Here is a 24,930-nt window from a genome sequence, read left to right as displayed (position 1 = left end):
TTATTATAATTACAGGGAGGAAACCGAAACGACAAGATAAACAACGCCTTCTTGAGGTAAGAGCGAATCTAAGTTGTAAAAAGAAGAAACTGGGAGGTTAACATGCAACGTATGCTGGAAGCATCTCCAATGAATGTTTTTTGTGGATAATGAAGATATTTAAATTCTTTCTTAGTTAATGATAGTATTATGTTTTTGTTCCCGTAGAAGTTTTCTAATCTTCATGCCACGGATTTTTCACTCCCTGAATTCCACTTCTTCACTCCATGGATCCACTCGGGGATTGGTAAAATGGAAGATTTTTGTAAAAGGGCAGAAAGTAGTGTACTAATTGGAATCAAAAAAGCATCTAAAATGGAATAAAAATTTAAAAAATATCGATATTATTTGGAAAAGGAGTTTGTTCTCTTTTCTGTCACTGTTTCGATAGAAACTTTAGATTTGGGCAACTGAGGATATTGTTATTATTCTCAGACGATTATGGGATGATCACTTTGCTCTAGGTATATTCTATCCTTCAGAACTCGAATTTTCTTCCTCGTCAGTATAATTTTACTGTATAACCAACCTCTAATTTTTTTTTGTATATTTCCATAATATAGCGCGTTTTTCTTTTAGTATAATAAAGAGAAATGAGTATGCATTTTGGCTATCTTCCTTTTGACTTGTTGGGTGTAAAATTTAAACCAAATTAAAATCCACTTAAATCATTGTGTTATGGGGTTCACATACATATGATTGGATAAATGCATATACTGTCATTATTCAGCAAAATTTAACTCAAAATTAGATACTTAAATGCACTTCTGGCATTAAGATTATTAGTAAGAATATATTAAAGTTAAAAATCTGGAAAAATTCCACCCTTTTATTTATATATCCTTATATTTAACATGGTTATCGCTTGTATGTATACACAAATAAGCAGACATGCAGAAAGTTACATTATTTTAAGGATTAATTTATTAACAGCAGTCTCCCCAAAACTTTCTCGCATACTCTTAAATAAACTAGTCATACTAGAGAAAGCCTTGCATAGCATTGGCGTACAATTGTTAGGAAATATTAACCAATGGTCTGAATTTAACATTTTTACTGAATCTATCGTATGATCTTTGGCGAGAATTTTGGCGATTAATCCCACACATGCAGTTAATAGTATCCGAAAATGGAATTCGCGCTTTAGACATGTTTTTCCCAACCGACTGAAACAAAAATTTGGAACAAAACTGCACTTGGGATTCACCATTCGTGCACTGCACCATTTCGTTTTTGAATTATCGAGATAACATGTTTCTTAAAATACAGACAGACAGACGGTCAACCAGTTGTGGGTAATGTCGCAAACTTTGACAGGCGTCTCCATTACAGAGGTTAAATCTGAATCTTATTTATCTAGTTCTCTTCGTTTTGTAATTATTACATTAATTTATATTCGAACAGCTAGATTGACGGACTTTATCTGCACAGATTTTATTCAAAATTCGATAGAAATCTGAAAATTTGGGCAAAGACCGTATACCAAATTTCAACCGCCTGTTTCAAAGTTTTTTTGAGCTATCTTTGTTACAGACAGAGATATAGACATTTTGCAAAAATATGTTTTTCCATAAAAAAAATATTAGGTGGTCTAAAATGTGTTGATTCGTCAAAATTTCGAATTCAAATTTTTTTCATGATTATATTACATTTTCTATATTGCGTACGCGAGAAAGTAAAAAAAGTCTTATGCCAATGTTAATCTATCTATCTACCTTTTGTGGCAATCGAACTCAAATATACTGTGGTGAAAGCTTATAAGCCAGTTAACAGCTACGCTACACGAGCAATTGCTTTTGTATCGTGGTCATGTTACTCGGCTGCGAACCACAAGGCCCCAGGTTCTATCCTCGCTCATAACAATCTTCCACAATCCACAGGCGCTATTTTTACAATTTTGATGTTAGGTGAAATTTTGTATACAGTCTCATCAGATCATAACGTTTTTGAGGTGGAGATAGAAAGACATAATTCCAAAAATGAATTTTTCGAAATCAGGTATGCCTAAATACCGAGAGCGACTTCTGTGAAATGACCAAAATTTTCTTAAGTCATACACGATAAAGTATAAATCGAAGTGTATGCTTTTTGTATTCCTAAATAAAATTATTCTTATATTCTAAATAAAATTATAAAAATATTTTAATAAAGAAAAAAAAACAGTATCGCTGACGATTTTTCCATGCTAACTCAAAGCGATTTAAAATATCCAATTTCTACTATGAGTAATGTTGTTCAACTTACCTTATAGACATCGTGCTTTTCTGTCAGCTGGTCGAAGAGGCTGTACATGCAGTTCAACATGGAGACCACTTCCATGGGAGCGATGCGACTGCAGATTTCGGTGAAGGTGACGACGTCGCTGAACAGAACCGTCACGCACTCGAAGTACTGCAATCAAACAGAAGAATAGTCTTTGAAATACTGCTGCACAATAATGAATTTAGAATTGGGCAAGCGTTAACAATTTCCTGGTTGCAAGCATTTTTTTTTTTTACTAAATCAGTGTTGATATTAATTAGAAATTTGATATATCCTTTTAATATTAGATATGAAAATTATGCAGTGATTGACTCATTATCATAATCATTAAAGTATTCCAAAATTTTTCTTGTACAATCAGGATAATCAGGAGCAGAATTATTCTGGATTATACGTTTGATTTTAATAATGATTTGTCGCAAAAAATTTGTCGAGGAATTATTATGTCTAAACTATATAATGGTTGGATAAGTCATATGATAGGAATATATTGACGGAATAAACCATTATCATTGTAATTCATTTTCTAAAGGAAGGCCTTTCTGCGATGCAATATAAATAGGAAACGCTTGAATGAAGGTAAGAAGGTCTTTTTTTCACAGAAAGGATTGAAATAAAACTAGGATTTTTTTTCACTAGCAATAGCTATTAGTATAATTTACAGTTTAAACTATCAAATAATTCTACAATAGATTTAATTATGTTCTTTATTAGGTTGAAACGACGTATCGAGTAACGATCTTTACATGCCATTATCTTATCTTTTCTTTAGGGGCTCATACAGCAGATTACAAAACACAACTATTCATAGCAATTAGCAATTCATCTGTTGTTCATGCATTATTTCACCGTTAAACTAATCCCATCTGGGGGCATCTCAACTATGGGGATAAGAAGTTTCCGGATGGGTGGTTGGTTCTCGCTTCTCGATAATGAAAATTAGGATCGTGAGAAGTTATGTCCACTTCCATGATGGGATGTATCTCCAACGTGAGGGTTTGTATCGTAGCTGGCAATGGCCATTAGAACTCAACCTGTTTCTCTTCGAATTTGTTACAAAGACGGTCATCAAGGGCTCCACTCGTCTTCGTTTTTTGAAGGTTGGAGTACAATATCATAAAACCAGGCATTCACGATGATTTTAAGTCATATCACTGGTGTGGTGGCTCTTCAAAATTGAACCTCAATTTCAAAAAATTGCCTAAATTGGTAGTTTGTGAATTGGAAAATTGGACATCCAATCGGTACTGATTTTTTTTTCAGTCCATTGTATCATTTGGAACGGATTTTCACTGGTTGAAGAGGGGGGGGGGATTATAGAGAGCTTGGAAGATGAGCGGGATGCCATGTAGTCTAACAAGGTGCTCACCAAGGAGGATGGAATGAAATTGAATTAAATGCTTGTGAATAATTAAGCTAAACAGATGGGAAAAAAATAGAATGGTATGGAATTCTATCGCTATATTGGCAGGACGTGAAGTGATTGTGAATGTCTATTTTCGGAAATGGTTCTTGATGATGATTCACGATGGCTTAAATTATAAGCTAGTGTACAAAAAAAAAAAAAAAAAGATCTTTTATGACCAAATATATCCGGGGGGTTTTTTCCCATTTTTTTTCTGTGAAAACTATGCCTCTTAATTATTCTTTTAGCAATTATTAATTTTCCTTGTTCAGGATTTTAGAATCACCCTGTACATAAAATCAGGGCTGTGCGTAACTGTATCAAAAATGATGGAGCAATAGAATATATTTTTAAACTCAATAAGGAATCAAAAGGTTTATTTCAGAAATTTTTCATTATTATGTGATTAATGACGTTTTGTTTTATTTTTAAATTTTTTTTAATCTATTACCAGAATGCATTGATTATATTACTATTTTAAATTACTATTAATTCATTTTGAACTATATTGTAGGCCGGGGAAAAAACTCTGAGTAGATTGCATTAAGCCTATTGGCCATGGTTGGCTCGCCACGTCACCGACACACTACAATCGACAGACACCTCATTATTAGTTATATGATAGTTAACATGACGTTACGGCAGCATTAGTTGGTGCTAATCACAACAGTAAGCTCACCTGACAAGTGTCCACTGCGGCCTCTCCTCTCCTCAGTCTGTCAGCTACCTGTTTGGGGATCATCTGATAGAGAAGCTCATCTGTGCGCTTCATCTCTATGTCCAATTTCCTCATTGATTCCTCTAACTGGCGGCTTTTTTGAAGTTCCTGAAATGAATGATTAATGACAAACATGCTTTGCTATCTCCAGTAAAATAATTAAGGATCTACAAAAATGATTAAGAATATTCAGAATATCTATGAATTCTTGAAATGAAAAATCTGTGTAAAAAATTTTGAAATATTCAGAAAATTCGAAAATTCTTGAAAAGAATAATACGTATAAAAAATTATTCGTAATATTTAAAATATTTGGAAAAATTCTGGAAATAACAATTCATATAAGAAATAAATAAGTATATTAAAAAAATTCTTCAAGCCTTTGAAATGAATAATTTGTACAAAACTTTATGAGGAATATTCAAAAATCCTGGAAATTCTTGAAATCAATAAAATGAATAAAGTTTAATTCTTGAAGCTTTTGAAATGAAGAATTTGTACAAAAGTTTATGAGGAATATTCAAAAACTCTGGAAATTTTTGAAATGAAAAAAAAACGTGTAATTTTTAAACTTGAATAAATATGTAATTCTTGAAGCTTTTGAAATGAATAATTTGTACAAAAATTTATGAGAAATATTCACAAACTCTGGGAATTCTTGAATAAAACGTGTAAACAATAAATTAGTAATTTTTCATTAAAACATTTATAACAAATAAATTATTAATAAACTATAAGTTGATTTAATTAAATTATTGTCATTTGATTTTTATGACTTGGCGTCCATATTACCAAAATTTGAGAGCCCTTTTAGGACCCATTTTGAACAATTCAGTTTGAAATTCGGAGACATTCAATTTATTGCAGTATTTATGTTAAAATAAAAATATATGTTTTTTAATAGTTCTAATAAATTTCTAAGTGCATGCCAAGCATTGCAAAATAAATTAGTTTCACATAGTAATATTTGACATATATGTCATGTGATTGGACAATGATTAAGAACCCAAAAGGAATCAATGTAAATTTAAAAAAAACAGTTTTATTAAAAAAAATAAGGAAATATTATTGAAGAAAGATGCTGAAAGCAAACGAATGCCCGACAGTTCATATAATAAATGTTTAACGAAGAGGAAAAATTAAGAATGCGATAAATTTATATTCTCGAGGAGTTCAGTTTCTAGTTCTTTCAAGTGATATTTTTCTTATGCCTTCAACCCCATTTTATTACTATAATTACCCACTAGGAGATTTGGTCGGGAATTCTAATACTGCCACTCCTAGGGCGGGCTTGACTGAAGGCAGGATCAGCTATAAAATTGACTAGTGGGATAAGGAAACAAATTCCATAAAAAGTAATAATAATTTATTCCGTTTAGCTATTTTAACATGTTGCTCAAATTTTCTAAATACGATTATAAAAATCATATAAAATAATAAATAATTATTTTTTACTTTCACTTATACGAAGTATAAAGAAAGTATAGAAATCATCAAAAAATTCGAACGCGCGTTTTTGACGAATCTCCACGTTTTAGACCTCCATGAGTTCGAAGAACATATTTTGAAAAATGTCCGTCTGTCTATCTCTGACAAAGATAACTCAAAATCTTTTGAGCTAAGCAGATGAAATTTAGTATACAGAAAGCCAATTTTGTAGATTTCTATCAGTTTCTGAGCAAAAAAATCCGTTCAGAGAATGTTGGTCTGCCCAGCTGCTCGAACTACAAAATGAACTTTATATATACAAAATAATTTGAAAGTCAGATTTTAAATTAAATGTTGCTTGTAATTATAAAATCATTGAAACGATTAAAATACTTGTCAACGGGCTAAATGTCCTCGATGAAACCATTGTCTTTTCAAAAAAAGGAAAAGATTAAAATGTAGTTTCTGTACAATTTAAGTGGAACACCACTAACAACTGAATTAAAATGTTTAAGATGCAATGAGTCTACAGATAAATACATGCGCAGTTTAGATGCAGCATAGCATCTAAACTGCGCATGCTGTAAAGAAAAGAAAAAGATCTAAAGAAATCATGCTTCCAAAATATGTCGGATCGTAAAGACATAGCCACAGGGGCTGCAAGTTGGCAATGACTGCTTAAAAAGCATCTGATTATTAGTTACCCGAGAGTAATAAATACGTAACCGAGTCAGAATAACATCACACCACTGGTTAGTGGGAAAAGACTACTGCTCAATATAAGCTTTCATAAGGCGTTTGAGTTCCTCAAACAGAAGCTACTATTTGAGTTTAATCAGCAAAATTCAGCACATATTCTACCTACCTGATCCAATGCCAATTTCAGTTCTGCTGACTGTTGCTGCCCTGCCAACACCATGTCTCGACTGAAATCGTGCATGCTCAGATCATTGATGTACAAACCGGTGTGCAACATAGCATCTAAACTGCGCATGCTGTAAAGAAAAAAAAAAGAGATATAAAGAAATCATGCTTCCAAACTGTACTGTAATTGACCAGAAATGAAAATGAGAGTACGAGGAAAGGGAACGATCCTACCATTTTACCTGGTTAAATAAATTAATTTTAGATAACATGGAAAAATGCACTTACCAGCTGTTGTGATATCAAGTGGATTAATTCCTTTTAGAGTGTTGTGACTTATGACACTTTAAAAGCAAGCTGACAGTTATCTGTCAGCGATTTTAGCCCAGTGAGCGTCTCTTGTTTTTACAGTAGCGACAACTAGGGCCAAGAATACGACTTAGCTACTTCATGCATCACATTCGCTTGCACAACTTCTTTTTACGGGGGAGGGGGGCACATTCACGCACCTCACAGATAGAACACAGAAAAAGAACAACCATGCCTGAACCGGGACGCCAAGATCACGGGGAAAACGTGGTACTCTTTTACCAGGACGCCGGTGTCACATATGTAGTTTAGAGAACAACCCCACCAGAACCGGGACTCGAATTCGGAACGCCCTTTTCACGAGAAGACGCGTTATCCCTATTCCGAAACACTGTCTTTCCTTTTAGTTTTAAAACTAAAAGGAGTTACCTTTAGTTTTAAACTTAATCAAAATGGCACTGTACTTACCTATCGAATGAGGAGTAAGTCCGCGTCTGAGTGCCAAAAGAAAGCAAACAAGCTCGTATTTCGTTAAGAAATAAAATGATTCCACCACAGCTATCTAATGGCCGTAGGTTGGCTTATACTTTAATATAATTATATATAATTGGATAGTTAGCCGACTGTTGTAACTAACTTCACCTTGGACAGATCATTAGCCCTTATCCAGACATTTCTTTGAAGAAAGTGGATGAAACTGGATTGTTTGAATAGAGCTGATAGTTTAGACTTGGAACTTTTCATATCATTATCTTTCTTAATATTTTTTTTACCAAAAACTATAACTAATAAATTGCTTATTATTAGTTATTTTATTAAACTACGTACATGTACTGTTTCAAGGTCGCGAAGTAGCATTGCTTTGGACTAAGAACGCAATTGTTAGTTTTTTTAAGAAATTAGCTGTACAATTACTGGAATTTCTTTGAACATATCCAGTTAAAAATACATTATTCGATTCAATATCTCGAGATTACCACTATCTGACGATTCTACCTAGCTAAGGGGTGAGACGCGGAAGGATAAGTATAGTTTCGGAATTCTATGTCATTTTTGTCCTTGATTTTAGTTCCAATAGATACTTTTTCGCTCGGTTTATTCCATCAGTATGTTAGTGTCGTGTCGTTTTTGAATGTATTATTTCATTTTAACTCAAGATTACTTATATAGCTGATTTGTTTGGTATTGATATACAAAAAATTATATGGCCTTGCTTATATGATGAGTTCAAGTGGAAAAATGCTTTCAAAGTGGCACAGAACTTATTTTATATATAGTATCATTAAATGTGACTGATATTATCTGTTTTTGTTAATGTCAAAATACTATCAAAAAATTCAAAAGAAATAAAAACAATTGTTTTAACATAAAAAAATTATTATTATTTTTATTAAAAAAAATAATTTACTAAATTTTAAGAACGAAAATATTTTATTTATTCATCATAATTTAATGTTTAGGCCCCTTATAATAAATAAAAATTATCATTAAAAATTATAATAAATGATAAATAATATATTTATAATAAATAATTATATAAATGATATTATCAGCTAATGTAAATCTCAAAATATTATCAAAAATTAATTGTTTTAACCCTTTAGAGGGCCATTTTTTTCTAGTCATATTATGTTAAAATATTTTTAAGCTTAAAATTAGAATAAGAAAAGGGATTCATTTAGCTTATTAGATAAATTCAATTTGATTAATTAATTAATTTTGTTAATTAATAATTAAGTAACAAATCAAGACACATCATTTTGTGTGAGATAAAGAACTGAAGCATCGAAGTTTCTGTCTTTCTAAAAAAAATTGTCAGAACTTATGCCAACCTACATAAATTCATACAAAGATTGATAAATTTGGTGGGAAGCATACTTCCCACCGTCTTACAAAGGGTTATTATAAAAAATTATTATTTAAAAGTAATGTGATTTACCAAATTTTAAGAACAAAAATCCTCCATTTATTCAGCAAAATTAAATATTCAGGCTCCTTATAATAAATTAAAAGTGCTCTAAAGTATTTTATCGTGAATTAGTATCTTTTTTTCCGGCAGTATTAAGAATTGTTCGCAGTTTTCACGTCTCCCATATCGGCATATAATCCGAGTTCATCTTATTATTAAATATAAATATCTTATTATTAAATATAAACATCTCCTTTCCTTTTTCTAAATGTCATAAAAAGGAATGTGCCATGTATTAATAGGTTTAACAAATACAGAAGTACATTCAGAATTTCATTAAGAAAACTCATGAAAACTTCCAGATATCGACTGAATTTTATGGAAATGGTGCAAAGAAGAAGCGGTAAGGCAAATATAAAAATGGAAAAACAGGTCTGCTCCAGAAGCTTCGATAATCTTATAATACAAATTGTGGATGAAAACGAGATGAAAATTATTTGAGAGGTAATTTTATTTATAAAAGATGTCATTCATTGTCATTTCACTTCACAGACAATGAGCAAAGAACTTCGCGGAAAATTTTTTTCGTTCTTTATGAAATTACCCAAACAAAACGTTCTGAAACTTGGACAAAATATGAATGAGTTCCACTGTTTTATTGCATAGCAGACACATTGCCCCCTAAAGGTAGCCAAGTATTATATGATTGTTAAAACTTAACAGATATACTTGATTCCATTTTATCGCTATCTTTTCTCTTGGTTATAAACGAAACCAAAGAAATAAATTTTTAGAAATTCTGAAAAAGTCTGGAGAAGAGGAACAAGTTCTTGAAAGTCTGAAAAAGTTCAAAACTATGTAAGATATTGGTTGAAGAAATGTTTTCGTGATCTTACAAAGACTGATGCAGCACACCAGTGGTTGGTTTAGTATGTTGAGGCATGGCATGGCTAAAGAACACAACTCGAAGAGAAATACAGTTTTAAATTCTGTATGTACTCTTTTGATATGTCCTAAATCAGCATTATTTAAAAGCTCCGCCACACTCGTTGTATTTCGTCAGTTTAAAAGCGAAAAAGTACAACAAAAAATGATCTACAAAATAATGCAATTAAAATGTTGCTTTTAAAACCAGCAATTTTGAATTTCAATGAATTGACGTCATATGTTTATTAGATAAATAATTTCTTTAAAAAATAACAGTATGTCATTAAAGTAGATAAATGTTTATTGGAAACAAGAACCAGAACCAGTAAAACCAGAACCTACAGAAGAAAAAAAAAATCGAGACAGCAAATGGGAGCCTTGCTTAGCGGAAAAACAAAGAAAAAAAAGCCATCATATAATTGGTCACATGCTTGCCCACCGATAAGTTCAATGGAAGAAATACTTCGTTTTTGTCTTTAGCTATTTCGCATTAAAATAATTTTCATGTTTTGTGAGGCCGATCTCTATGCAAATTTGTTTTAATTATCTCCTAATCATTGGTTCATTTTCTACCGCTTTTCTGTATTATTATTATTTCCCATTATCATAAGTTCATCGAATTCTTACTATAGAAAAACAAGCAAGCTTAAAAACGAGGAAGCAAGTGTTTAAAATAATTTAAAAGGATGTTGCAGTTTTACACTTCAAATGGACTGGTAGCCACTGGACGTGACGTTAAGAGAAAAGAGTTCTAGTATTTTAATTTCTTTCTAATGTATTTAAATATGTATAATTAGTATTTTAAATCGAAATGTAAAGATTTGAGTTTTTTTATATACATATTTCCCTTCTAATACAACCTCCGTCTCTCAGTATGATCAGAGTAAATGTAACAAAATAAAATTCCCATGACTTTAATTCTATACCCTTATGCTCAACAAAATAGCATCCGAAGGGACATGGGTAAAATAGCACACTCGTTTTCTAACTAGAACAGTCTGAATTTAAAACATGGCAAGCAAATAAGTATTGCCAAAATTTTAAAAGAAAAATAACTCGGCGCCCATTTGAAAGCAGGTCTAGTTCATCTGAGTATGAGGAAACCTTTTAAAAATTGCATAAGAACGTTGAAATGGAATAAAAGTTGATCGTGCATTTCACAGCTTGATGCATCTGTTCGTGATGAAGATTCATATGAAAATTCATTTGTTGTCCGGCAGTCCGAGATAGCAACCTCGCACATGTTTAGTTCTAGAGCGAAGTCAGAACATAATACGTTTTGTATTGGTATTGTACTAGTACGTGTTTTGCTTTTTGACTTTTTCCAGCTGTTTACTTTTTTATTTATATATGGTTTAAAATTTGGAATTCTTTATTTTTTGCCATCCTTTTTTTATGTAATGCTATTTTTTCTGAACTTTAGAAGCTATCGACTTGTTTACAATTATTTTAAAAAGTAAAATATTTTCTGCAAAAAATAGTTTTAAAAAAATTGAACGCAAAAAACAAAACAATTGGTTTTCTGTGAAGTCAAAAAAAAATATTTTATAAGCAAACAAAATAATTCTGCCATTAGTATTACACAAATTGAATTATATGAATCGTTAAACCACTTTTGTTTACACTCTGCAATGAATAAAGAAAGTCTAATGCGAAGAGACATGAAATGATTTCAGGCTTAATGTATACTTCGCATTAAAACTTATAACTCGGAAAAAACTGCTATTAAAGAAAAATAAATAGTCTTAATTACTCACATGATAATCAAGTGTGATATGGTACTTCGTTTTAGTAATCCAGAGGCGATCTCATAGAATTTTAATGCAAAAAATGCTCAAAAATCTTCACAATTACAAACGAACGGATGCTAGGGACGATGGACATCAACTGACCAAAGCTAAAGACAGTCCATTGCTTAGTTAAAACCGGTAATGGCGGAAACGGTCACAGTTAAAGGCCTAAAAAACTTTTATTGCTCTCTACGTTCTCGGAGGTCCCGCCCAAGGTGACTTCATGGCATTTTCTTTTTTATCCTGAATTCTTGGCTCTTAATTAAATATGTTAGATTGAGTGGAATTAAAACCATTTCATTGAGCATTGCGTGAATGAAGAAAATAAATTCAGGAAATTATTCAGCTGAAATTTGGGTATCCATAAATGAACTGTCCCAGCAATGGCGCAGTGTCCATTATAATCTGAATGACCAATCGTCATGGCATTTGATCGAGTCTTGAGATTCAATACAGTAAACCCATACGAATACCGTAGTTAAGAGGTACAAGCCGTCATCGGAATGGGAGTCATTGGACCACACACTATTTTTTAATCTTAAGGGAAGTGAAGCAAGAACTTGCTTACTTATACGACAACTTCTCTACGGTTCTTTTTCAATAAATAAATTTTAAGGAGTTTATTCCAGGAAGTTTTAAACTCTAAAAATATATTTAGCACAAAATTCGGAACTTACAATGGCGTTCCTAGGTAAGCCATACTCTTCCACTCCTCCATGTAAAGCATTTGACCTTTTAAATGCAGCAATCTGTCTTCCATGCCTGTAAAAAATGGAAAGTGTATGAGTTTTGCTATTTCAGTTGACGCATAGCATATATATATATATTTTTTAAAGTTCTATATAAAGATGCCCAATTAAATTTGTAAAAAAATCGGCGTAAAGAAATATTCATAAAATGATAGTTATAAAAGGTATTGATGGTTAAATTCTTCTAAGATAGAATATATTTTATATAACAAAACAGGAATGCTAATAGACAGTGAAATTAAAATATCTGTTCTGAAAATTATATTTGTAACAATAGTAATACAATTTTATGTCGTGATAAAGTTGTCTTAATATCAAATAATTTTTTTTAATTCCACATTAATTATTTTTGGATAGTGAAAGTTGGAAAAATGTGATATATCTCTGGGGTATTGTAGCAGATTGAATTGAGCGAGGATAGAACCTGGGACCTTGTGGTTCGCAGCCGAGTAACATGAGCACGATACAAAAGCAATTGCTCGTGTAGCGTAGCTGTTACCTGGCTTATAAGCTATTCACTACAGACTCTCCCTCCAGGGAGTCGAACGATACGGCTGTTGAGTGGTGATGAATTAGCTGTTGATTATAATGCGCCTGTACCCATTTGAGCAGCGCCAAGCGTTATGACGAGCGTGTGTAGGTGAGTGGTTGCTGTTGCTGCGTCAAGTGAGTCTGACGACTTTGGGTTGCTGTGGCCTTTTTGTGTTGCTGCGTCAAGTGAGTCTGACGACTTTGGTTTGCTGTGGGTAGATGGCGCCACAACAGCTGTACAAAGGTTGAACGTTCATCGTCGGAGGCCACCAATGTGGCCAATTTGCGATGAGCGAGGATAGAACCTGGGACCTTGTGGTTCGCAACCGAGTAACATGACCACAATACAAAAGCAATTGCTCGTGTAGCGCAGCTGTTAATTGGCTTATAAGCTATTCACTACAGAATAAATAAATAAATGTCTCAAATCTAGGGAAAAATTCACTGTTACTTTCTTATATTGAAATATACAGAAAGTAAGTGACAAAATTATGCAGCTTCTGTTTCCATTTTAATACGTGTTTTGCGAATTGTGAGTACATATGGTACGCATGTTCTGAAAGTTCATCATACTGCTCTTCTTTTCGTATGACCCGAAGTGTAAGAGCACTAATACTTTCGAAGTATAAAATCATATTGTTACAATTTCGAGATTATTACAACTATAGGTTAACTCCTAGAGGTTCTCCCAAGTGCCAAACCTTGTATAAATCTCCAAATTTAATTTCATTGTTCAATATATCCTCTGGAAAAAATCGCCCAACTTCTCTAACATAATTTGCAAAAATACACCGTGTGAAACCGTTTTGCACACTCTAATAAATGTACTTATACATTATTAACCTTATACCATTGATGAATAATAGCGACAGAAGAGCCCATTGAATGCGATTTCGAAGACTTTTTGGCGATTAATCGCTTAAATGTGTTCAAAACAAAAGCGTCAACAACGATCTGTGTATTTTGAATATCTTTTTAACGACTGATTGCAACCAACATTTGACACAAAATTACAATTGTAATAAAAAATAACATATAAAATTTTATATATCCATGTGTTTCTGATTTAAACGTGTTGTTTCTAAATTTCTCAGATATTTGTATTTCAGATGTTAAATCTATGTACCAAATTTTACATATTTAGCATTTCGTTTTGTAAATTTTGTGTTAATTTATACTAAGATTAATAGGCAGGCCTTCACAGTTTTCTAAAAATTTACAAATTTGGTTCAAAGCCTATACACCAAATTTCATCTGCCTAGTTCAAAGCATTTCTGAGTCATCATGTTTACAGATAAACAGACATAATTCCAAAAATATGTTTTTCGAACATAAGAAAATCTGAGACGTGGAGATTCGTCAAAATTTAGAGTTCGTATATTTCGACGATTGCAATACTTTGTCTTTGCATACTTTTTGTATGTGAAAGTAGTAAATAACAATTTATAATTGAAGACACAGCAGAATACAATTATATTAATTCTGATTAAAAATTGTAAATTATTCTTGCCTCAAAGGCAATAATTTTTTTATATACTAATTCAATCCTGCACAAATTTTTGATGGTGAAATGCGAAAGAAAAAAAAAAAAAAAAGAGTGAGGAATTTTTTTTTTTTCATAAGGATGTTATTCGAAGCGCGTAGCTCCGCTGATGGATCGGATGTAACGAGGTACAGAGAATTCCACTAATGAGCGAACGTACTCACTGACGTCATCGTCCTCTTCGTCCACCCCCAGAAGCTGGTGGTTACCGTTCGAGGTGTCATGGCCGAGGATGGGCATCACAGAACTCAGCTCGAATATGTTGTTCGAATGGACTAGAATCTAAAACAAAAAAGAAAATTATAACATCAAAAGCAAGTACAAGCAATACTGCTGAAAAACGGAAAGCTTTGAACTAACTATTGTGAGTCATTTTTAAAATCTCAGAAGGCAGAAACAAGCAGATAGGCATTTTGAACTAGCACATGAATGAAACATGCCAACTTTTTATTTATTACTAGCTGATATATCTTTTGGTGCCCGAGATTAAAATCTTTTTATGTAAAATATTTTTCATGTAAAAACCATTTTTTTTTTATAAAATATTATAATATATAAAATATTTTTTCCCAAGACATTTATTTTAATAAAAGATAAATTTAAAAAATACTTGTATAATAATTCAGATTCTTAATGTTAAAAGAAATATTCTTAATGATAATAAATAAATAAAAAAAATTTATTAAATATTCTAATTAATAATAAATAAATAAAAACATTTAATAAATATTCTTAATGATAATAAATAAATAAAAAAATTATTAAATATTCTTAATAATAAAAAATAAATAATAAAAAAATTAATAAATATTCTTAATAATAATAAATAAATAAAAAATTTATTAAATATTCTTAATAATAATAAATAAATAATAAAAAATTTAATAAATATTCTTTATGATAATAAATAAATAAATTTTTTAATAAATATTCTTAATGATAATAAGTAAATAATTTTTTAAAAAATATTCTTAATGCTAATAAAAGAGTAACAAATTTTCTTATTTCAAAATCGTCTGCGCTAATTTTTAAGAGAATTAATAGCAATTGAAAAAAAGAATGCAGAAAAATGAATTTGATATCGTTGAAAAAGCAAATATTTTTATTTTATTATTGTGTAAATTTTTTCGAATTAATTTCAACCCAAATTTTCGTGGGAAAAAGTAATATACATTATTAAACAAATATTTTGAAATAAATGAAAAGTTGGCGAAAATGAATATGTTTAAGCAAAACAGAAATTTAAAAAAAAAAATTTCAAAATCTTTAATTTTTTTCAAATTAATAACAACTGGAAGAAATATTGAGTAGAAATAAGAAATTGATTTAAGTGAAATGGTAAAAATTTAAAAAGTGTTGCTTTTAAAATAATTTGCTCTAAAGTTACTACAGAAAAATGGCAACATTTCGGTTAATTTTTAATTAACTGAATGTTTAAGTAATCTTTACATTTTGAAAAGTTGGTGATATTTTTTCTCTTGTAGTAAAAATAATTATTATTATTATATTAAGTTTGATTGAAATGTTTTTTTATGAGCACTCATACACAACTGCGGTAGCTTTTATTTAAATTAAAATTATAGATTACACGGCCGCTCAGCTATTTCGTCAGAAATATTGATTGTGATTAATTTCGATTTAATTTCTTACGAATTATTATATGTTCATGATTCCTTCATTAAAGCATTTTTAAATATTTTACTGATTTCTTTTGTTATCTAACCTCTGTTTTTTTTTTTTTTTTTTTTTTTTTTGTCATTTTAATTCGAATGAAAACCCATAGAGTATTTCAGATATTTGAGTATTTCAAGTAATTTTTGTGCTGAATTATAACATTTATAAATGACTTCATTGTGATCTAAAAGTATAAAAATGCGGTAAATCTTACCATTAAAGGCATATGGCCAAATTGTTTAAGGGGTTAAGAATAAAGTAATGAATATTAAAGACGCGTTATTTTAATAATATTACAGAAGTTTTGTTTATTGTATACTTGAACCTCTTTCATGCGATTGAGTCCTAGGACATCGCTCTGCCATTTAAAATATAACTGTATAGGCTGAATGAGAATTAATTTTCGTGTCATTTCATTTTCTTATTCCATATGTAAACAACATGGATATTAAATACCACATTTCTTCCATAGTTTTCAACAATTTAAGAAAACCATGTGCGAAATATTTGATGAAATAATGAAAACAGTTTAAATTTCGTTTTAATAATGAAAGTTATTGTTAAAATCTATGCCAAAAACATTTTTAATTTTTTTTAATTTATCAAAAAAGTTGTATAGTAATTAGATTGATATAATTAAAAAAACAATTTTCGAATTTTAATATGGTGTAAAATAAGTTTTAATATTTTAAGTCTCAAGATGCAATAATTTTATTAGAGTTATTATGTTAACACCCCAAAACATTATATAATTATTTATTAACTAAAATGTGAAAAATAAAAATCGCATTGATATTCATATTCTCATTCTTTAAATTATATTTGTGTCAAAAAACTGATAATGAGCACTGTCTAGGAATGCGAATTATAAAAATCCGCTTCTGGTTATGACGTATATTTTCTTTACTTTTCAACCTTTTTATCATTAACATTAGTGGTTTGGCCATTCATATTCTAGCATATCTAGAGGGAAGAGGGAATTATATTTTATGCTTTTTTATAATATTAACAATTGCAAGTATTCTAATTATATGAATTACATAAGAAGAAAATAAGAAAAATACGAAAGAAAGAACGAGATTAAAGTATCGTTAATGATTAGGACAAGATTACCACCTTCTTTGTATAATCAAAATCGAAGAGAAAAATTCTGCGGTTGATATAATATTTTTATAAAAAATACAGTCTAGACAAGTTTTGCCTTTATTTTTTACAATTACCTCAATTCGAAACACAAAAGTTTCCGGGCAAAATTTAGTTTCAATTGAAAGAAATGCGTGACGTTTAGTGCACTGGTACTTATTTTTTTATATATTGTTAAAAATTAAAAGGAAAATTTTTTGTATTTATCAGTTTAGTTTATATGAAGAATCAGAAAAAAAAATTGCATTACCGCAAATAAATTACCCGGACACTGCTTGATGACACTACGACACATTGCTTGGTGACACTTGATGACTATCTTTATGCACACAATAAACAAAACTTTAAATTTTAACACAATTTAATGCTTAGAAATACTTTGTTGAGGAAGTCAAGGACCTCAAGTTATGCATATGATATTGAATTGAAATTAAACATAAACAACATAGTTCGGCGAACCAACAGATCGTCGAAAGGTGTTTGTTTTATATATTATCGCTTTCACTCATGGTTGGATTTTCATTATTGTTGTAAATATACCCATATCCGAAAGGATCATTGCATATTCGAAAACTTCTTCAAAAAGTACTTACAGCTTCCCACGTGCACTCGATGAGTGGCCTGGTGAGGTCGAACACCTCTGGTAATCTCCGACCGGTGATGTCTGGCATGATGGCGCGCAGGCTCTTGCCTATCGTCTTGATGTGAAGGTGGGAATCGAACACAAGACAGAAAGGGAAGATCTCCAGGAAAAGGAAGGCCTTAATAGGCAGCATGGTGCGGTCGATCCGCAGAGTCTTTCGCTTCTCTTCCAGACGGAAAGCTCGGTTATCGAATGACAACTGCAGGATGACGTGGTACACCCCGACCGAACTCGTCTGCTGCAAGACGTGCACGTCGACGTCTGTGTTGTAGAAATGGTGACCAACCTCCTGGAAAAATAGAACGGAAAGTTGAAGAAGTGGAAATAGAAGGCGATTATAAAATGATTACGATTTTTTCTATGCAAGTTTTTTTTTATATCCGTAATAGATTATTTCTCACAGGTAAAAATTTATATGACATTTATTATTTATTTTAACGTAGTGAATTTATAACAAGTGAAATGCGTTTAGAGCCTTAACTTTCAACAACGTTTTAAATGAGTCCCCTGTCGAATTTTTAATAAATTAAGAGAATTATCCTCTGAATTTTTAAATTTTACATCAGTTAAAGCGAAATATGTTTCTATTAAATGCATATTTTAAAGTATTTCGAAGAGTCAAAATCACATTTTACTACGCATTGATAGAATATATCTTTTTTTAAATTTCATTTCCAATAATTATTATCGAATTTTATAATATTTTTTTTCTGCACTCCCTAAAAGAGTTATGACAAAGTTTGATTTAATGTCGCGGGTTTAGCACGCCAATCACATGCATATACTGTTAACAAAAGCTCCTAATTTTTTGAAATTTTGATTAAACTTTTCAGAATTTACCGAATTTAACTTACAAGTAAATTACTCATATCGAAAATATTATTAATTTAAAATTAAATAATTTAAAACAGCATTTAGACTGTTTTAATAATGTATGAGGAATTTTTTTTATAATTCATTATAGAGATGCCATTACTTATTTGCTTATAAATTTATGTACATTTATTTATAAGATACATTTTATCTTGACATAAAATTTGTGCAAAAAATCAATTACTAAATTTTATTGTTAAAAACATTGAAACACGTCAAATTAAATAAAGCATGTAAAATTATTAAAATTTCAATATATTATTTAAGACTTTTTTATTCTTCTGATTTTTAAAAAATAATTTAAGAACTTAACTATTTTACTTTATATTAGTTTAATGCTAGATATATAGATAATAAAGCATGGCACTGTTAAAAATTTTTAAATTAAGTAAGAATGCGAAACTCAAAGAATTAAATAAAAAAAAATGAAATAAAAATACAAATTTTAAAATAAATATTCCCATTTCTTTCATAATACTTGTCAAACATTTGTAAAATATACAGGGTGTTCATTAATTATTGTCGAGGTTTCCGTACCTCATAACTTTCGAATAAAAAATATTACGCAAAACCGATTACGTATTCGTAAATTACAACTCAAAGAATTTTATTAATTATATTAAAGTGTAAAGCTTGCACAATTTGCATTTTGTAGGTATTCAGCTGAAGGCGATTCTTTGAGTTGTAATTTACGTATTCATAATTCTTTGAGTTGTAATTTACGAATATCTAATTCTTTGAGTTGTAATTTACGTATTCATAATTCTTTGAGTTGTAATTTACGTATTCATAATTCCTTGAGTTGTAATTTACGTATTCATAATTCCTTGAGTTGTAATTTACGTATTCATAATTCTTTGAGTTGTAATTTACGAATACATAATCGTCTTCAACTGAATGCCTGCAAAGTTCAAATTGTGCAAGCTTTACACTTTAATATCATTAATAAAATTCTTTGAGTTGTAATTTACAAATACGTAATCGGTTTTTGTATTCGAAAGTTATGAGGTACGGAAACCCCGACAATAATTAATGAACACCCTGTACTTTTTTATGCGTTTATTTTTCGACGAAGTAAATAGTAGAATGCTCTAAAATACCAATAATTTAAATAAATAAATAAATTGAAGTTTATTTTATTAAGATTATACAAAAGCCACTTGTTCTAAAATCACTTTTTAAAAACGGCAATGTATTTTTTGAGATATATGTGAAGGGAACATTTTATCAGAAATAATCCTAAAGCTTCAATATCGATTCGTAAGATTCCAAGCTTTTCCCCGTTTACAATGAAGAATTCGGCGAACGAGACAGCTGACCTTCACAAATAAGAATCCTCTTCCGGTACTTTTGATATCTCAAAACGATTTATCATCTTTATAAATCTTGATTGATTTGATAGACAATCATAAACTCTTATTCCAGAGAGTCGGCTCCTTTTTTTTTTCTTTTAATACATTTAGGTAAAAACCATTGTCCTTTCGGTGCTGTCTCTTCCTTTTATAAAATTGCTACTCAAGGAGAGTAACGATTTATCAAAAGAAACTTGACATTTTTAAAGCTGAGGAGATTGTTCAATAATTTTGATTGAAACCGTTAAACATCAATCAAAATTAAGTGCAACTGTGTCAAAAATGATGAGTATTTTGTTATTGATAATTTATTACATAAGTTAAGTAAATATTTATTACATAAGCTTTGTACAACTAAATTTAAATTGGATTTATTTTACTTTTCAGATTATGATGGATAATTTTTGAGTTCATAAATAAATTGTAATTAGAAATTGTAATTATTTATTTATTTAACTTCTAACAAATTTAGAAATTACAAATTATTTACATATTTAAAATAACTAAGAAACCGAAAAATCAATCTCCTACCCCGGTCAGTGAATCCGATTTTGCCTAACTTTCAATTTATGTGAAAGTTTATAATCTGTAGATGTATCATCAATGGTCGTCTGTTATCTGCCACCCCCCAATTAATATTTTGAGATAAATTTCAAAAGTAATACATCATCACACTTTTCTATGCGGATAACCAAGCCAAAGTTCCTCAATGTATCAATTTTATTAATATTCATTTCATTTCAAAACTCAAGATATTTAGATATGTCAACCAATAACTGCCTGTCCTCACCCCAATTTCAAAAACAGTTCCAAAATCACTACCTCAATGTGCACTTTCTTCGGGGGTGGGGGAGGGGGCTAATTTCCTCAACCCCAATAATTCGTCAATTTTTATTTGAGTTAAAAGTTCATGACGTTTAGATTCATCATTAATGGTCCCTTGGCTCGCCCCGCTTTCCATTTTAAAGACATATCCTAAATTAAAACTTTGATACACCCCTCAACTTCAACAATTGGACCGATTTCGCCGCTTTCAATCGCCAGTTAATCTCGTCTCTTAGCTGCATGATTAACTTGTCAAAATGTTCACTATTGGCAGATAATCAGTGGTGTTGACAATATAAGTGAACCTCAGGGTAGAATATGACCTGTCGCTATCGGAAGTTTAGCAAAACTAAAGCGCCGACATTTTTTTTAACTCCTCGTGATATATTATTTTCAAAAGTGGCATTACCCGCAAACAAAAATTTAACACAAAGCTAAAATTATTGTCAAAAAGCCACAGAGCAAATTTTATTTATTCAAGCCATCGTGTTTATATGCTTGTGAGAGTACTGACCATCATATGGCCAACCTTTAATGGAATTAGTTCCAAATTTGACACATGTCTATACTTTAGGTACTAAGTGTGAACCAAATTTCACTTATATAAGTTGTTACATTTTCGATTTAATGCGCCTACAGGTATGCCAGAATACTAACCGATAAATGATCAACCTTTTGATGGTTTTAGTTCAAAACTAAAGAAAAAAAGTATTTAGATACTTAACTTGTATACTAATTTTTATCTGTTTAGTTCTTTTTGTTTTGTACCTATAGTATTCATTTATAATCGGATAGAACATCACTCCATGCCCTTTCAACCTTCTAATCAGAAAGACAGACTTCCTCTCAATAGATTGAGCTCAAAATTTGATAGGACCAATAAATTTGGTATTAAAAACCAAATTTAATTTGCCTAGGTCAATCGGTCTTGAGCTATCGTGTTTTAAATCAGATATGATTCTCTAAAATGTGTTTTTCGAACTCGAGGAAATATGAAACTGGGAGATTCTACGAAACCTCGAGCTCGAATATTTTGATAGATTCGACAGATATATTTTTTCAATATATCTGATCATCGGTCTGTCTATGAACATGGTAAATCAAAAACCATTTCAACAAGACAATGAACCATGGAATATGGTCTTTATTCCAAATTTGTAGATTTCTATAAAATCTGAAAAATCTCCATTCAAAGTACGTCTGCCTGTCCGAATATAAATTCACATGATAACTAGAAAACGAAGAAAGCTTAGTGAGCAAAGTTAGTTCAAAGATCTGAAGTGTGGATACCTATTGAATTTAAAACTGAATCGGTCAAGATGGTAAACTCTGTAGTTTTGTACTTTCTAAACGCGATAACTCAATAATACATTGACTTAAACATATAAAATTTAATACGTAATTTTGTGACGGCAATTGTAGTTTTGAGTTAAATTTACGTTTTAATCTATCAAAAACAGACGTCCAAAATTCACATTCGGTGCATTGGTGTTTATGTAATAACCACAATTCAGGATTTATCGCCAATGATTGGAAGACAATGCGCCTTATCGCCACTATATTGTTTCAATTGTTCGTCAATGGCATGCGGTTAATAATAGACGAATGCATTTATTGGAGAAATTTTCGGGACGAGTGCTCACACTCATTCTTGCTCATCTAGGCCGGAAACCTGGGGTTAATCAGATTCCCAAGATGTGATTATTCAGCGATATCTGTACTTTATGCCATTGTCCTATAAGAGAAAGTAAAAATGGCCACTCACCTTGATCTGCCCAATGGTGTACCAGAGAAATCCTCTTCTGGCGCTTCTGTAGTGTAGGGTAAGACCCGAAGGTGTCTCCCTTTCGCAGAAGAAAGAGGGTGCCTTCATGCGCGGATAGCTGAATTTCAGGTACTCGTGCAGGTTGTCGAGACCATTCAGGAAATCTCGCATGTGCCTTCCCAATACGGAGAGGACGCGGTCGTAGCCGTAGTGACCCACAAAAGACACAAAGTAGACGCCCATTCCTTCTAGGAACTCACGCTCAGACACACCGAGGATCTGAAAAGAGGAACAGCAGACATGAAAAACTGGGAATTCAAACAAATGGGAATTCAATGATTTGCGTGCCATTAATGTGAAGCATATAATTATTTTGAAAGAACCATTTTGATTAAATTAATGACATTAAAAAAAGACATAAAAGAACTGAGATTAGGAAAAAGTTGCTAAATTCGAACGAGTTATGCATTTTTGTAATCTACAATGAGAGAAAAGTGATTTTTTTTTTGTAGTTTATTCATTTTCAAAAAATATTATAAAGATTTTTAGAAATGTCCTTTAAACTACATCATAATAGAATTACCCAAAACCTGCTGAAACATGGGAGGAGGTAACTATCAACTTAACATGCGGAATGGCTGTAGTCGCGGTCATTCAAGTCCTAGAGTTGAGTCCTATGGTCATCACTGGCCGTTATAAAACCTCTCTCATGAGTGTGAGGTATTCCAAAATAAATAGTGTAATTCCTTGTACCACAGCTCTTGTGGAATTCCCTGCCCCATTGGTCCTATTGTGAATTCTCTTTACATTAGAAAGGAATTCCACAATAGGCCAATCATTCCGCGTGGTTCCACCTGCTGTATGGAATGGTGTCGTCGCAGTCATTCAAGCACTACAGTTGAGTTCTAATGATCATTACTAACCACTGTAAAACCCCTTTCATGGGGGGATTCCAAGAGGAATTGTGATGTTCCCTGTCTCATATGTCCTGTTGTTGAATTCCCTGTACCATACGGAAAAAATTCCACAATAAGTCAATCATTTCGCGCGGTTCCACCAGCTGTATGGAATGGCTGTCGTCGCGGTCATGTAAGCATTCGAGTTGAGTCCTCGTGGTCATTACTAACTACGGTAAAACCTCTCTCATGGGTGGTGGGGGTCCAAGATGAACTGTGGAATTCCTTGCTCCATATGTCCTACTATGTAATTACCTGTCCCATAAATTCTCTTGTGTAATTCCGTGTTATATAAATTCTATTGTGGAATTTACTTTACCATAGGTCCTATTGTGAATTCTCTCCACAATAGAAGAAAACTCCAAAGTAGATCAACCATTCCACGTGGCATGTCTGCTCACCTGATGTATGGAATGACTATCGTCGCTGTCATACAAGCATTAGAGTAGAGTCCTAATGGCCATCATTAGCCACGGTATAATCTCTCTCATATGAAGGAAGAGAGCTTCCATGTCTAATTATGAAATTTCCTCTTCTATAGGTCATATTATGGAGCTTTCTCTCTAATAGGAGGTAATTCCAAAACAGAACAACCATTCCACGTGACATGCTGTGGTTGTCCACCCGCCATTTAAGGTGGTTGTCATCATGGCCATTCAAGCATTAGAATTTAGTCCTAATGATCATCACTGGCCAAGGTGTACTTTGTCCCATATGAGATATATTTCTTCATGAAAGCAGAAGAAGCTAGACCTAAAACTTTTATAAACCCCTCTAAAAATCGAGAGTCAATCGCCATACAGGAAACATTTCAGACGCATATCTAGTATTCAGAACAATGGTGGTATCAGGCTATTTGTACTTTTAAGCAATAAGCGTTCTTTCAATAAGACCACTTTAGTTGTACATTTAAAAATACTTTTAATTTAATAAATACGTCACTGATTAATTTTAGTCAAAATTTTTATTTTAGTATACTTTCCAGAAAAGTATGTATTTATTTATTTGTTATTTTTTTATATTATATCACATGGGAAAAATGATTAATGCAAGATAATTTGGGGAAATTAATTATAAGTCAATGATTTCCTTAATTACGCATAAAATCATTTAATTGTGATAAAATATGAAGAAATAATTAACTTCAAGCAACACAAATAAAAAAATTATTATTTTGCAGAACTTGTCAAGAGAATTATAAAATAACCGGTAAAAAGAATAATAA

The 24,930-nt window shown here is 31.2% G+C and overlaps 1 protein-coding gene across 1 annotated transcript in view; it reads right to left on the bottom strand.

Annotated features, from left to right (window-relative positions):
* Nucleotides 1–24,930, bottom strand: part of LOC129975925 (soluble guanylate cyclase 88E-like) — a 159,833-nt gene that overhangs the window by 7,754 nt on the left and 127,149 nt on the right. Inside the window, exons 3-9 of the mRNA XM_056089215.1 lie at nt 22,750–23,028; nt 17,885–18,223; nt 14,639–14,756; nt 12,329–12,413; nt 6,718–6,847; nt 4,386–4,532; nt 2,284–2,430 (exon numbers count right to left, since the gene is read on the bottom strand). Coding sequence (XP_055945190.1) covers nt 2,284–2,430; nt 4,386–4,532; nt 6,718–6,847; nt 12,329–12,413; nt 14,639–14,756; nt 17,885–18,223; nt 22,750–23,028 — 1,245 coding nt within the window. The remainder of the gene's footprint in view (nt 1–2,283; nt 2,431–4,385; nt 4,533–6,717; nt 6,848–12,328; nt 12,414–14,638; nt 14,757–17,884; nt 18,224–22,749; nt 23,029–24,930) is intronic.

The sequence above is a fragment of the Argiope bruennichi genome, chromosome 7 (genome assembly GCF_947563725.1).
Source record: "Argiope bruennichi chromosome 7, qqArgBrue1.1, whole genome shotgun sequence".
NCBI classification, from domain to species: Eukaryota; Metazoa; Arthropoda; class Arachnida; order Araneae; family Araneidae; genus Argiope; species Argiope bruennichi.
Note: the sequence above shows the minus strand (reverse complement) of the source record. Positions and strands in the feature narration are given on the sequence as shown.